This window comes from Macaca nemestrina, chromosome 7 (genome assembly GCF_043159975.1).
Source record: "Macaca nemestrina isolate mMacNem1 chromosome 7, mMacNem.hap1, whole genome shotgun sequence".
NCBI lineage: Eukaryota > Metazoa > Chordata > Mammalia > Primates > Cercopithecidae > Macaca > Macaca nemestrina.
This window is the reverse complement of record NC_092131.1, coordinates 72476580-72493032: the sequence shown is the minus strand read 5'-3', so window position 1 is coordinate 72493032 and position 16453 is coordinate 72476580. Positions and strand designations below refer to the sequence as shown.

The window sequence follows — 16453 nt, the reverse complement described above, 5'->3', positions numbered from 1 at the left end:
TTTTTCTATTTGTAGTAGATATGGAGTTTCACCACGTTGGCCAGGCTAGTCTCAAACTCCTGACCTCAAGTGATCTGCCTGTGTCAGCCTCCCCAAAGTGCTGGGATTACAGGTGTGAGCCACCACGCCCAGCCTGGACTGGGTATTTCCAACACCACCCTAGGAAATGACTTGTTTTAACCTTATTATGGAGATATGTTATGCTTGATTCTTGCAATGATTTGGTTTCCTATGCAGTCTTTCTCAACAGGTATCCCTCATATGAACCAGAGAATGCAAAAAATGACTATATTCTACATTTTCTCAAGGATGTTACATAATGCACAGTATTAGATACATAAGAGAGAAATTAGTCATTTCAAATGGATTAGTTACACAAAATAGATGCCTTATGACATTAGGGCTTAATTCTCCTGCAGAATCTTGAAAAAAGCTGCAGGAAATGTGCTGACTAGTCATCTGGAATAACCCATTGAACACTACTAGTTTTCACAGTAAATTAATAAAAAATGACATTGGTTTATATATTGGCATCTTCTGAATTCTATCAACTTTTGCTAGTATCCAAGAGATTTATAGTCTATGTACTTTGATTATACTATAACCCTGTGACTTGTTTACCATCTCTAGTTTGTCTTCCATTAATTTACTCCCAGATTAATACTTATTTAATAATCCCAAAGGATGGATTCAGTCATCTCTCTCACCACTTTAAAAAAACTTAACTGCGGCTAGGCGCGGTGGCTCACGCCTGTAATTCCAGCACTTTGGGAAGCTGAGGCAGGCGGATCACAAGAGCAACAGATCAAGACCATCTTGGCCAACATGGTGAAACCCCATCTCTAGTAAAATTACAAAAATTAACTAGGTGTGGTGGCGTGCCTGTAGTCCCAGCTACTCAGGAGGCTGAGGCAGGAGAATCGCTTGAACCCAGGAGGCGGAAGTTGCAGTCAGCCGAGATCGTGCCACTGCACTCCAGTCTGGTGACAGAGCGAGACTCCGTCTCAAACAACAACAACAACAACAACACTTAACTGTTTATCTAATATAGCATTATAATCTGATTCCTGGCATTCAAGACCTTTCCAAAACGTAGTCTAAAGCAGTGCTTCTCAATCTTTAATGATTTTGCCACTTACTTGTGATCTAGTTAAAATGCAGATTCTGATTCAGTAAATAGGTCTGGGATGGGGTCTGAGATTCTGCATTACTAATAAGCACCCAGATCATGCTAAATGTTTCTGATGTGCAGATCACACTTTGTGTAGCAAAGATCTAAAATACCTTTCTAAGGGGACCTTCATACACTGTTGGTGGGAATGTAAATTAGTATAGCTGCTATGGAGAACAGCAAGAAGGTTCCTCAAAAAATAAAAAATAGAACTTCCATATGATCCAGAAATTCCACAATTGGGTGTATATCCAAAAGAAAGGAAATCAAGATATCAAAAAGATACCTGCACTCCTGTGTTTACCACACAGTATTCACAACAGCCAAGACATGGACTCAATCTATGTGCCCATCAACAAATGAATGGATAAAGAAAATGTGGTACTTATACACAATGAAACATTATCTAGCCGTGAAAAAGAACAAAATCCTGTCATTTGCAGCAACATGCGTAGAACTGGAGAACATTATGTTAACTGCAATAAGCCAAACACAGAAAGACAAATGCCACATGTTCTCTTTCATATGTGGGAGCTAAAGTGGATTTCATGAAGATAAGAGAATAAATTGGTGGTTACCAGAGGCCCGGAAGCAGGGAAAGGAGGAAAGAAGGGGGAAAAAAATAATATAAATGTATTTAAAATATAAGGCTGGGTGTGGTGGCTCACGCCTGTAATCCTAGGACTTTGGGAGGCCAAGGTGGGCAGATCACCTAAGGTCAGGAGTTTGAGACCAGCCTGGCCAAAATGGTGAAACCTCATCTCTACTAAAAATACAAAAATTAGCCCGGCGTGGTGGCAAGTGCCTGTAGTCCCACTACTCGGGAGGCTGAGGTGAAAGAATCACTTGAACATGGGAGGCAGAGATTGCAGTGAGCCAAAATCGCATTACTGCACTCCAGTCTGACTGACAGAGAGAGACTCTGTCTCAAAAAAAAAAAAAAAAAAAAAAGTGTATATTAAAAAATGATAGCTCAGGTGCTCATGCCTATAATCCCAGCACCTTACAAGGCCAAGGCAGGGAGGATTACTTGAGCCCAGGAATTCAAGACCAGCCTGGGAAACATGGTGAGACCCTGTTTCCACAAAAAGTTAAAAACATTACCAGGCATGGTGCCTGGGACTATAGGTGTGTGCCTACAGCCTCAGCTACTTGGGAGGCTGATGTGGGAGGACTGCTTAAGCCCAGGAGGTAAAGGCTGCAGTGAGCCTCGATTGTGCCACTGCACCCCAACCTGTGCTACAGAGCAAGACCCTATCTCAAAAACAAAACAAAACAAACAAAAAAATTAATTGAAATGATAAAAATGGTAAATTAGATATGTATATTTTATCTTGATAATTAAAAAAAAAAAATAAAGTAACTTTCGATTCTTTTTGCCTATTACACTCTTACAGATTAACTAGCTCCTAAACAAAATGGATTATTTGTCATTCCTTGAATACATCTCACTCATGCCTGTTTACCTCTGTCTGGAATACTGTTCCTCATCTCCATTTTTACTTAAACAAATACTACTAATCTTTCAGGGACATATTCATATATATTTTCCATGAAACCTCCATGATAGCCCTAAACAAATAACATCTCTCCATTCTCTGAATTACCATATAATTTTAACAAACTTATATTGCACATATAAAGTATCAAATAACGTTCCAATCATGTTACAAATCCTTATAAAATAATCCTATGAGGCAAGTTATCTTTATTTGTTTGTTTTTTATTTTTTTTGAGACAGAGTTTTGCTCTTGTTGCCCAGGCTGGCGTGCAATGGTGCGATCTCGGCTAACTGCAAACTCCGCCTCCCAGGTTCAAGCGATTCTCCTGTGTCAGCCTCCCGAGTAGCTGGAATTACAGGCATGTGCCACCATGCCCAGCTAATTTTGTATTTTCAGTAGAGACGGGGTTTCACCATGTTGGTCAGACTAGTCTTGAACTCCCGACCTCAGGTGATCCACCCGCCTTAGCCTCCCAAAGTGCTGGAATTACAGGCATGAACCACCATGCCTGGCCATCTTTATTTTACAGATGAAGAAACTGACACACAGAGACATTCAGTAACTTGCCCAAAGTCACACAGCTCATAAGTCGCAGAGCCAGGATTTGAACCCAAGCGGGTCAGCTCTAGACAATGCTTTTAACTACTATGCTGTGGTCCTCTTATTGGTACCTATTTGATGCCCTACATTCTGGAGTTGTTAATATACTTCTCCATATCCCCGGCAGCAGGCATTATGTTGCTTGAGCACAAAGTATTATCCAATTTATTCTATATCCCTCTGTATTTCACCTACAAAAACATTCTATACACAAGGGGAGGGGGAAGTTTAATAACCACAAAAGAGCTCAGTACAAGGTTGAGTATATACTAGGTGCTAAATGAACACATATTCAGTAACTAACCAAGCATGGTGCTATGCTAGGCTCTGGAGATACCAAGATGAGTAAGACATGATTACTGTTTTCAAGGAACTGGAAAAACAGGGTTATACAGCTATAAATACTGCTGCTGCTTTGTCTGTTTCCACTAGGTGACTGTATCCAGTTTCATGGCTTTAAATATCGTCTATAAGCTAATGTTGCCCAGCTTTTATTTTCAGTCCTGACATGTCCCTTGAGTATATGCAATTATTCTTTTGACATCTTCCTCATGGATGTCTAACATGCATCTTACTAGGCCCCAAATAGAACTCCTTCTATTCACTATTGATCTTTCACTGTTGCAGCTTAACAATGAAATAAGGTATGTTAAACTGCTCTTCAAGTTACACAGTACTAGATAAGTATATTTTTCTCACAAAAACCCTTAGTTTTTTCTAGTAGACTTCTAGTTATTATTTTTCATTTACATTTTGCTCCAGAGTGATCCTTCCAAAATATAAATTTGATCATCTAGTCCTTGCTTAAAATCCTTCAATGGTTATTCATTCCTTCCTTAGGCTTGCATCTAACATTTTCAGCATTATTGCCTTCCTCTCTAGCTCACCTCTGCCACTTATAGATGAACATATTCCATTTATACCAATTTACTTAGCATTGTCTCACAATTCCACGACCGTATGAAAATCTTCACATGCAGTTTGAGAGTTTACTCCTGGCTGGGCGCGGTGGCTCACGCCTGCAATCCCAGCACTTTGGGAGGCTGAGGTGGGCGGATCACAAGGTCAGGGGTTCGAGACCAGCCTGACCAACATGGTGAAACCCCGTCACTACTAAAAATAGAAAAATCAGCTGGGTGTGGTGGTGTCTGCCTGTAATCCCAGCTACTGAGGAGGCTGAGGCAGGAGAATCACTTGAACCCGCGAGGCGGAGGTGGCAGTGAGCCAGGATCACACCACTGCACTTCAGCCTGGGCGACAGAGTGAGACTTCCATCTCAAGAAAAAAGAGAGAGAGAGAGTTTATTCCCAGGACGTATGTCCTCCTATGGTGGTTGTCTTACCACATTTTTTTTTTTAAATATATAATTGTTAAAGACAATATATATTCAGGGTGTACAACACGATGATTTCATACACATATACACTGTGTGATGATGACTCACCATTGTTTCTTACCTCTTGCTATAGTCCATTGCTCGCTCTTTGCTTTCTTCCCTCCGTTTCTTTAGATTTCCTCAACTTTAAATCCTGTTTTGCTTATCAGATTTTACTGATTTTAGTGCTTTCTTATATTTCAGAATTTCTTACTTTTTTTAATGTAGGAGAAGCAATCAATTCCAACTAAATTACAAAATTTCCTGAATATCATCTTGTTATGTTTTATCAACTCTGTTAGTTGAATCCTGGCTAACTAAAGTTCGTTATATGATAAGGAACAGGAAATGACTTACATTGAGAAAAGCTGAAGAAGCCACTCTACCAGCTGCTACAATAAAATCCATAATAAGCATTGTGGCACCAGGCAAACCAAGTGAAAAAAACTGAGGTGAGCAGTGTTTGATGATTGTATTGACAATATCCTTAGAATAAAGAAGGAAAAAAGAATATCACATACGTAATCTTGAGTATCAGCTAATCAGTATCATTAAAAATAGATAATATATGAAATAATAAAAAAGGCAATTACTGTACATTGGCTAATTGGAAAGACTAATTTCAATTCTTCCAAATAATCCATGCTTAATATTATATTCTATCAATGGAAAGTAAACTGAAAATACATTCATTTAACTGGCATAAATAACAGCATTTTTTTCACACTAGAGATTAAGGAAGGCTCTTTGCTTCAGAAGGTTAAAAGTACAAGGCCCACACAATGTAAAACTAAACTGCATAGCAGTTTTCTCCTGTCACCTAGTTGCTTCTGTGCAATAACTCTGGTTTCTGAATCCACATGACCTGTTATGTAACAATGGAAAGATTCTCTTTTTAAAATAAACTGAAGACCTTTAATGACAGGTATCTAGCCTCAGAAATCTAGACCTAGGCACTTTTAAGGGAATGTTCCTAACCTGATTATTAATTTACTTTGTCTTTGGAATTTACTATGAGGATACAGTGTATTCAGTTGTATTATTCAGTACAACTTATCTTAAACAAAAGCTCTCTTTTTCTAGTAATCAAGAGAGTTATTTTTTGAGACATGTTTACAAGGTAGCACACTAATTTTAAATTAATGCAAAAAGTTTTTTCATTTTTCAGAAAGAGATATTATCACCTTTAATATTAATACACTCTCTAAATGACCTACGAGTTGATCATATTAGGATAAACATATTTACATTATTTTGACTTGCAACCTCCTACACTTTTTAGTTTATGGCCGAGATCAAGACTCCCAAAGTAATTCTAAGGTTACATTTATGACTATTTAATGATTATAACTCATATAATTATCAAATCAATGTATGCTATGCCAATATAATTAACAGTAATAAGAAAATGTGATGTGCTGATTCTTAGACTGCAAAATACCTGACTGTTGCATGACTAGATAAACAAATCCATATGCCTCAAGTATCAGTCACAAAATGTCTAAGAGTAGGTACATTAGAACATTAAAGGAAGGTGTCAGCCTAAGCAAAGGATGGTTTAATTGCTTCAAAAAGTGAACTGGTTGGTACAACATTAAAGATGGAGAACTACCTCAATCCTCTACCTACAATAATAGCTTGATTTTTCAACCATGTTTCAAGAACAAATAAGGTCATAAAATTGAAGTAAATTGTATATAAATCACTAAATAAGAGGGAGAGTTTAACTTCTAGACCTTAAAAGGCAAGAGTTAAACAGAATCAAGAATCAAAGATAATATGATATAAACTACTTCTTAGATAATATATATATAGTTACCTGGTCAATATGAAGTAATCCACAATGCATTATATTGTAGAAATGTGTTAAAAAATCTCTATTTGGAGAAACATCTTGTCTTCTTTTCATTGTATTACAAATAAGTTTATATGCATGTAATTTACCTTGTTTATATTTGTCAGTCAACATGGTTGCCTAAAATTAAAAGATCAGTTTTAATGTTCAAAAAGAAATACTATTTGCTAAATAACTTAAGCAACTGAATATGGCAAACAATGTATATAATCTCATTTATTTCCATGTTGGCCTAATTTCTTTAATGAACTAAAACTCAGGATTACTGAAATTATCACCATCCAAAATGATACAATGTAGGTATAACCATAAACTGTCCCACTTAGGAAACTGTACCAAACATATCAATACTTAAAATAATTAAATATTTTGGCTGGGCACAGTGGCTTAAGCCTGTAATCCCAGCACTTTGGCAGGCCAAGGCAGAAGGTTCTCTTGAGGCCACGAGTTTGAGACCAGCCTGGGTAACATAAAGAGACTGTCTTTACAAAAAAATAAAATTAGCCAGGCATGGTGGCACACTCCTGTAGTAGTCCCAGCTACTTGGAAGGCTGAGGTGGGAGGATTGCTTGAGCCCAGGAGTTCAAGGCTGCAGTGAGCTGTGATCATGCCACTGCACTCCAGACTGGGTGACAGAGTGAGGCCCTGTCTTTTAAAAAACAAACAAAAAAGAATTAAAACTTTTTTTTTAAGACGGAGTTTCGCTCTCGTCGCACAGGCTGGAGTGCAATGGCGCCATCTCAGCTCACTGCAACCTCCGCCTCCTGGGTTCAAGCGATTCTCCTGCCTCAGCCTCCTGAGTGGCTGGGATTACAGGCGCCCACCACCATGCCCAGCTGATTTTTTGTATTTTTAGTAGAGACGGGTTTCACCATGTTGGCCAGGCTGGTCTCAAACTCCTGACCTCAGGTGATCCACCCGGCTCAGCCTCCCAAAGTGCTGGGCTTACAGGCGTGAGTCACCTCACCAGGTCACAACTTTTAATACACAGCATACTCTGTGATACAACTCGAAGTTTATAATTCAGTTAAATACAACACAGACATACCTCTCTATATTCACTTTTGTTTTATGAAATAATCAACAGCAATATATCCCGACTAATTTTAGCATGCTCACCCTCTTCTCTATGTAATGCCTAATGACTTCCTAAGGATATTGCTTAAAAAGTTAAGTGCTCTAGGAGTCTATATAATAGCCAAAATCTCTACAAAATGTTTAAGAGTTACTAAATGAAAAATTTTAAACTCATATTTTATATATTAAGCTTACCTTAAAAAGCCAAGGTGTAAGAATTCTCAGTGGAGGAATTAAAACTGGTGGAGAAGGGGAGGTCAGATTATCAGTTGAAATGCCGAGGTTATCTCTAATCTGTAATTTTCAAATAAAAAGAAACAAACTTATGAAAACTGTTATCTCTTCCAGTTTACCTTAAACTGAAGTTCAAATCCAGTTTCTACACTTATTATTTAATTACAATTAAGTGACTTCACCATGCCAGGTACCAGTTTATCTACAGTCAAAAAGGGTGTCACAAATGGTTTCTAAGGCTTCTTCTATTTTTAAATATTTTTATTTTCTTCTCCACTTATATCCTCTATTTCTTTTTACCTTAGCTAGATTCTGCCAAAGTTCACAGAGGTAATCAAAAACTTGAGCATGTATTTCAGGATCCATGATTGAATTTACATCTCCCAAAATGCCTAGCATTCTTCGCCACATTACAGTAGCAACATCAGCATGCCATCCAGTCAGAGTACCTCCTGCCATCACACTACAACATTCTGATGGAAATTCACTAATTTCTATAGAAAAAAAAATATAGTGTCAGCCATTTTTCAGTGAACTGAACATAAAACCCCCCAAGAAACCAAGCCAAATTAACAATCTTAAATATCTACAGAAGTGAATAAAAGAAATGTCAACATACATTTTTTTTCCTGATAAGGTCAAAACCTCACTTATTATTATGAGATAATAAGGAATTATTATAAGATAATTATTATGTCAACAGCTAGTTATTCAATAGTGCTTCTATGTAACTACTACTCACTTTGCAGACAGAGAGATTTCTATCTATGCCAGATAGAGAAATCTATGTTGGATAAAAACATCAAATTTATAAGCACATATTCTCACTTTTATCTAACAGCTACTTCAGGTTATATCATCAAATTAATGGAAAACCTCAGGCTAAAGGCAGATCATGTAGGAAGGCTTCATAAGCCTTTTCTTTGTAGCTACATCCCAGACCAGCACTAAGAGTTAGCATAATGGCATGAAAAATAAATTTTTTTTTTTTTTTTTTTTTTGAGATGGAGTCTTGCACTCTCTCCTGGGCTGGAGTGCAATGGCACAATCTCGGCTCACTGCAACCTCTGCCTGCTGGGTTCACGCAATTCTCCTGCCTCAGCCTCCCAAGTAGCTGGGATTACAGGTGCACACCACCATACCCGGCTAATTTTTTTGTACTTTTAGTTGAAACCGGGTTTCACTATGTTGGCCAGACTGGTCTCGCACTCCTGACCTAGTGATCCGCCCACCTTGGCCTCCCAAAGTGCTGGGATTACAGGTGTGAGCCACCGCAACCGACTGAAAAATAAACATTTTAACTAAAATTTAAACATAATCAAAATTACCATAATTGTATTTTGCCTACTAATACGGGCAAGATTATAAGAAAGATAGGTAACCTTAGTTCTAGTCTCTTTCTGCTACTAATTATGTGTTATAAAAGTTATTTAATAACCTCTCTAAGGATACATGTCCTCATCTGTAAAATAGATGGTTTTGCTAGATATCATTATAGGTTGCCTCCAGCTTTAAAAAAAATCCATTATTCTACTCAATATATATAATGGAAAAGGCTATAGAAAATAATTAAAAAGTCAACAGAGATATCTATGCATCTAAAGAACTTTGGGAACTAAAACTTTTGTAGACTGAAAGAACCATAAAGTTATGATTTCTCACGCTTGAAAACATTCCAACATATTGAGAATTTATAATAATTTAATTCTTAGTACATGTGTATTCTTTACTCCTAATGGTTAACTTTTTTTCTCTTTGCATATAAAGTATACAACTGACTGTATTATTAAAAAGGTACTAGTCTTTCTCCATTACGAAAAAAAAAAAGGCTTCTTGTGTAAAGCCACTAAAACAAACGAAACACACTGAAGTGTTAACCATCGATGCTAATGCCTCCCTACTCCAGAGCACCTTCATAATACAATGATAAATCAACTGATTTGCCTCTACCTTATCCTTCTCAAAGCTAACAAAATTTTAAATGATTAAAAAGCAAGCAACAATGTGTGGTCTTTGATTAAATCCTTTTTTTTTTTTTTTTTTTTTGAGACAGAGTCTCACTGTCACCCAGGTTGGAGTGTAGTGGCACGACCTCAGTTCACTGCAACCTCCACCTCTCAGGTTCAGGCAATTTTCCTGCCTCAGCCTTCTGAGTAGCTGGGATGACAGGCGCGTGCCACCATGATCAGCTAATTTTTGTATTTTTAGTAGAGATAGGGTTTCACCATGTTGACCAGAGTGGTCTCAAACTCCTGACCTCAGGTGATCCACCTGCCTTGGCCTCCCAAAGTGCTGGGATGACAGGCATCAACCATGGTATCCGGCCTGATTAAATTCTTCATTGGATTACTGATGGTGTGGTGTAGCTATAAAGGGCGTTATTGGGACAATTGAGGACTTATGACTATAGACTAAAATAACACCTATGTATCTATGTTAAATATCATGAATGTGGCCATTATATTGTGATTATGCAGAAAACATACACTTATTATTAGGACATATCCACTAATGTGTTTAGGTCTGAAGGATCTGATATTTGCAATTTCCTCTTATATGCCTCAGCAAAAAAAAAAAAAAAAAAGGTTCAGGGGACATGTGGGAAGGGCAGGGTATTTTGTGCATATATGTGCTGTGTGTATATATAGACAAAGTGGCAAAATATTAATTGATGAATTTATATAAAGGGTTTATGTGTGTTCATTTTACTAGCCTTGAAACTCTTCTATAACTTTGAAGTTTTTTTCCAAATGTTGGGGAAATAACTGTAAACAAATAACTGCAGATCAAAGGAGAAAAAGAAAAGATCAGAAATAATCCAAAAACCAGAAAATTAGGGCTATATAATTACAAGGCAATTGCATGTTAACAAATGGGTCCCTTGGGCCGGGTGTGGTGGCTCACAGCTGTAATCTTGGGAGGCCAAGGCAGGCGGGTCACTTGAGCTCAGGAGCTTGAGACCAGCCTGGGCAACATGGCGAAACCTCGCCTCTACAGACAATTTTAAAAGAAATGGGCCTTTTAAAAAAAAGTTCAGAAGTTATATAGTTTTAAATTTCTTCCTTTGGTCAGAGAATAAATGTGCTACCTTACCAATGAAAACTAGCTTTTTATTCGTTGTAAATATCTCATTAACTGTGTCTTTGACCAGTTTATGGTATATTTGCAAAATGTCTAACTGATGTTTGTTACATCATACAAAATCTAGCAAAAATAACCTTTAAAAAAAACTTGGCAGTTACTTAGGTTTCCCAAGTCACTTTTTAACATTTACTTGAAAATATTCATCTAGACCTCTACTTTTAAATTAAATTTAGTTGATAAATTTGCTGAATCAAAATAAAAAAATGGTTTAAAAAATTGTTTCACTGAAAGCTTGACTAACAAGTGATAATGTTACTATGTTCTCCTATGGGTTACTAGGTTCTTTAGGTATAAAACTAAGAATAAGGATGCCAAATTATATATTTCCTGTTTTAGGAAACACTACCAATATCAATAAATGATAATACAGTACTTGAAAATAATGCAATAACTAAGTTGAGGACTCTAATCAACTATAATAAAACGAGTAAAACTCAGACAACAAATATCTTTAAGAACAAGAAAAAGTTATATTAACAAATTTCCAAAGGACTTAGAAAAGTCCAAAATATTTACAATAATCATATATAATCAAATATAAGATGCCTTATTTATGATCTCCTGACACTGATGCCCTAAAAGAAAAAAGGTAAATATCTAATTTTGAAATATTGCCTAGATCATCTGGTGTCTGAAGAACAGAGTGGTGGAGCTTCTCATCGAGCTGCAGATCCTTCTGTTCCATGTGATCTATATTCAACGTAGAAGGGGAAGGCGTCTGTGACCTGGAGCCCAGAGGTGAATGGACTGGGGAAGCACTTTCTGAACCTGTAAATATAATTTCATAAAATTACCGTAAAGAGTATTCAATATCCTACCTAAGATGTAATGTTTAACACCCTAAATAAAACAAATTTTAAACACTGAAAGATAAAATCAGTTATAAACTGGCTTTACAACTGGAGGTCACGAAAATCATAATATTGTACAAGCTTTTATATCTAGGAGTCTTGCCTCATGTCTACCATGGGACTATTGATAGTATAGAATCAAGACTGGATGTACCAAATGACAGGAGCCATTAGTGAAAGGAAGAATATCTACTCCCATTTCTGGCCCAGCTATAGAAACTCTAGTACCCACTGTCATTCTATTTCACTTAATTCAGAGTTGGAGCAATTTAAGAACTGAGGCACTTGCTCACTGCTGCTCTATATGTGACTATCAATCCTTGGTTTACAGTGGTCCTTCAGTCTCTCCCACATCCCGACTTCCCCCTCCCAATCCATTCTCCATGAGGCAGCAAAAAGATCTAAAAATCTAGTTTGATCCTGTCACTTCCTCATTTAAAATCCTTTAGTGGCCCCTCACTGGCCTCAGCATAAGCCCCAACTTCCTAGTATGGTTCTCAAGTCTCTCTGTAACTTTCTTTCTTCTCCACAACCCACCTAGAACTTTTATGTCCAATTATGGAAAGTAAACTACTTGTATTTATTAGAGTATTATTACATCATACCTCTGGCTTTTTCCTTTGCATGGAGCCCTAATCTTCTTTTCGAAGCCTACTCCTGATCCTGCCAAGTATGATTACAGAGTCTCTGCTAGATGCTCTCACTGAACCTTGCACCTCTCTATTACACTACTCATTACACTGACTTGAAACTGCCCGTTCAATTTTAAATATTCCCCAGTAGAGTATAAACTTTGTAAGAACAGGAATTCTGTTATATACTGTAGTAGTGCTAGTGCCTGGTATAGTACCTGGTACACAGCAGGTACTTTTGTTAACTTAAATAAAGTACAGCACAAATTACTGCTGTATAGAACAACTTGTGGTGGTTATAATATAGTGCTGCTAGTACCAAGCAAGTTGTTAAAACAGTAGGTCTTTTTATTTTAAGCTTCTTGTAGCAGAAAAATATCAATATTTTGAACTCAGTAACTGTAAACCTCTGCCCATATTACCTCTTTCTACATAGTAAAGCAAAAAATCAATATAAATTAAATACATATAGATGCTCCCTGATTTATGATGGGGTTACACCCCAATAAACTCATTGTAAATTGAAAATATCGTAAATCAAAATTGCACCTAATACACCTAATCAACTGAACATCATAGCTTAGCCTAGCCTACCCTAAACATGCTCAGAACACTTAAATTAGCTTACAGTTGGGCAAAATCATCTAGCGCAAAGCCTGTTTTGTAATAAGGTATTGATTATCTCATGTAATTTACTGACTACTGTACTGAAAGCGAAAAACAATGGTTGTATGACTACTTGAAGTATGGCTTCTACTGAATAAGAGTTGCTTTCACACCACTGTAAAGTTGAAAAATTGTAAGTTGTTAATCATGGTAAGTCAAGGATGATCTGTATTTATATTAATTCTATAAAAGTGCAATTCCACATATCATATAGGTGTTTTTTTAAGTAGCACAGTAAGTGCCTAAAAAAGTACATATAGAACTGGATTATGTTATCAGGTGTTATCACAATAATCATATAATCATATGATAATCATATATCAAATGAGTAATCATATGATTCTATCTAGGCTTAATTATGATACATAGCAGGTAGAAAGTTTCCTTTCCTTTATTTGAGATTTGGAGTAAATTCATATGGCAGAAAAAATCATTTGTTAAAGGACAGTTACAGAAACTTAAGTATTCTATATCTTAGGACAAACACATACACATAATGAAAATTATAACCTTAATGTTTACTAAAAACTTTTAAGTACATGCCAAAGAGACATCAGCCTTTGGTCAAATGCTTTGAAATATAAACCTCTTTATCTCCATGTATTGTTTTGATCCATAAAAATAGAATTCATTTTTAAGAACTAAGATTTTATTTTATTATTATTATTTTTTTGGAGACGGAGTCTCACTCTGTTGCCCAGGCTGGAGTGCAGTGGCATGATCTCGCCTCACTGCATCCTCCACCTCCTGGGTTCAAGCAATTCTCCTGCCTCAGCCTCCCAAGTAGCTGGGATTACAGGCGTCCACCACCATGCCTGGCTAATTTTTTGTATTTTTAGTAGAGACGGGATTTCACTGTGTTGGCCAGGCTGGTCTCGAACTCTTGACCTGAGGTGATTCACCCACCCTGGCCTCCCAAAGTACTGGGATTACAGGTGTGAGCCACCACACCAGGCCAAGAACTAAGATTTTAAATAATTTTATATTAGCTATCAGAGAATCACCAGAGAATCACTATTGCCTTTAATTTTATTAATTTACTTTTCTATTTTTTTTTGCTTTTGTTTTTGTTTGAGACGGAGTCTTGCTCTGTCCCCCAGGATGGAGTGCAGTGGGGCAATCTCGGCTCACTGCAAGCTCCGCCTCCTGGTTCATGCCATTCTTCTGCCTCAGCCTTCCGAGTAGCTGGGACTACAGGCACCCGCCACCATGCCCGGCTAATTTTTTGTATTTTTAGTAGAGACAGGGTTTCATCATGTTAGCCAGGATGGTCTCGAGCTCCCGACCTCGTGATCTGCCTGCCTCAGCCTTCCAAAGTGCTGGGATTACAGGCGTGAGCCACCACGCCCAGCCTATTTTATTTTTAAAACTCTATAATGGCTCACTTACTTAAGAGGCTTTTTCCTCTTAAATGGTTTTTTTTTTAAAGCAATAAAACTATTCCTATAAAGATATTCATGACCTAAAAAGAGGTTATTTAATTTTCATTCTTGTGTCCTATACTAGATTTCTTTCGTAATTTCTGAAAACTTTTATATTATAGGAAAATAGATGATTTCAGGAGTACTAACATCCCTTTCATAAAGTACTACTGTGTTAGTAAAATGTATGCAAACTTCACCCTTGGAAAATACTGCACTGAATCATTTATATATTGTGTATATGGAGTTTTATCTTTGCTGAATTTTGTGTCTTTTAAACAGAAATGAATACAACTGCTTTAGTTTCTTAAACAACACCTCTGCACTATTACTAATAGTACTGATTAAGATTAGAATGCCTCATAAAACTTCCCAGTAGAGACCTGAAAATAGTCACTACATAGAGTAAATATAGGTTACATAAATATTAAAAATTCTTAGAAGTTAAATTATCCAAAAAACATAAAGGCAAAAGACTTAAAATGAGTTCTCCATATATATCATTTTATTTTTTGGAACTTTTGTTTGGAACTTTATTTTTGATAACTACAGACAATTAAGAAATAAAAAATGTCTTTTTCTTTTATATATGGAAATCTTTTGAAAACACAACAGTCTGATTAATAAAGTTTTGATAGTATTAAAATTTGTGTTATAGAACATAAAGCCTACATTTATTTTTTTAAACACATCCACTTTTAAGTATACAGTTATATGAAAATGGCAACTGTACATGGTCTTGTAACCAACATCACAATCAAAATATAAAACAGTTCCATCACCAGAAAAAGTTTTCTTATGCCCATCTGTAGTCAGTCCCCTCAACTGACACCTATCCTTTCCAAGTAAGCGGTGATTTACGTTTTCACTACAGTTCTTTCTATTTTAGAATGTTATACACATAGAATAATAAAGTATAATTATGGAGTCTTTTGTATTTGACTTCTTTCATTTAGCACATTTCTAAGATTCACCTATGTTTTTGCATATATTAATATTTAATTCTTTTTTTATTACTGCATATTATTTCAGTGAATATTCAATGAATGAATATACTGCAATGTATCCACTCACCAACTGATGGACATTTGGTTTGTTTTCAATTCTTAAATACTGTGAATAAATCTGCCATGAACTTTTGTGTACAACTGTCCAAGGAAAATACATATCTAAAAATGGTCACATAATAAATGTATGTTTAACTTTAAAAGTTACTGCCATATTTTCCCAGAGTGACTTGATCATTTTACATTCTCACTAGCAATGTATGTGATTCTAGTTGCTCCACACTCATTTCAACACTTTGGATTGTCAGTGTTTTTAACTTGAACAATTTCAGTATATGTAGTAGGATCTCGTTGTTTTTATTTGCATTCCCTGGTTACTATCAATGTTAAGTATCTTTTCATTTACATTTAAGAACAACTAAAGTAAGAGGTATTCATTATAAAATAAGAATTTTCTCTAGTATTCCACTTTGAGTAATTTAAATCCTGTAATGATGGAACTATAGCTCTAACCCAGTTGGTTCCCATCCTCCACGAGGGCCCCATTCTGCAATGGCGCTGCTAAAGTTCTTATCATCTGGGAAAAAAGGAGGCAGGATATGAAAACAGAGAATGGGTTTCTAACTTTTAGAATTCCCCTGGCTCAAATTTCCTCTGTCTGGGTTGCGTGAGGAAATATGCTTGACTAGTTTAGAGATGCAGAAATCACTGCTCCAGTCTTGCAAGTTCCAGCCAACCACAAGATGCAAAACCATCCCATGGATAATTAAGCTGGAGTGGATAACCACTCATCAAGGGGAAGACTGTAGCTGGAACCAGAGTGAGGCTGGATTATAGAGTGGAACCCGCAAGAACTACGGGCTATTAGCTGCTGAGGCTTACTCTAATCACTTCACTAACATTGCAATAATGTGACTC

The 16453-nt window shown here is 36.5% G+C and overlaps 1 protein-coding gene across 8 annotated transcripts in view; it reads right to left on the bottom strand.

The window, feature by feature from the left end:
- LOC105477982 (Ral GTPase activating protein catalytic subunit alpha 1) overlaps nt 1-16453 on the bottom strand; it is a 275561-nt gene that overhangs the window by 133336 nt on the left and 125772 nt on the right. For all 8 annotated transcript variants that reach the window (XM_011734912.3, XM_011734908.3, XM_024791574.2 and 5 more), the window contains 5 exons: nt 11574-11726; nt 8115-8308; nt 7776-7874; nt 6468-6623; nt 5006-5134 (listed from right to left, as the gene is read on the bottom strand). In XM_011734912.3, coding sequence (XP_011733214.1) covers nt 5006-5134; nt 6468-6623; nt 7776-7874; nt 8115-8308; nt 11574-11726 — 731 coding nt within the window. The remainder of the gene's footprint in view (nt 1-5005; nt 5135-6467; nt 6624-7775; nt 7875-8114; nt 8309-11573; nt 11727-16453) is intronic.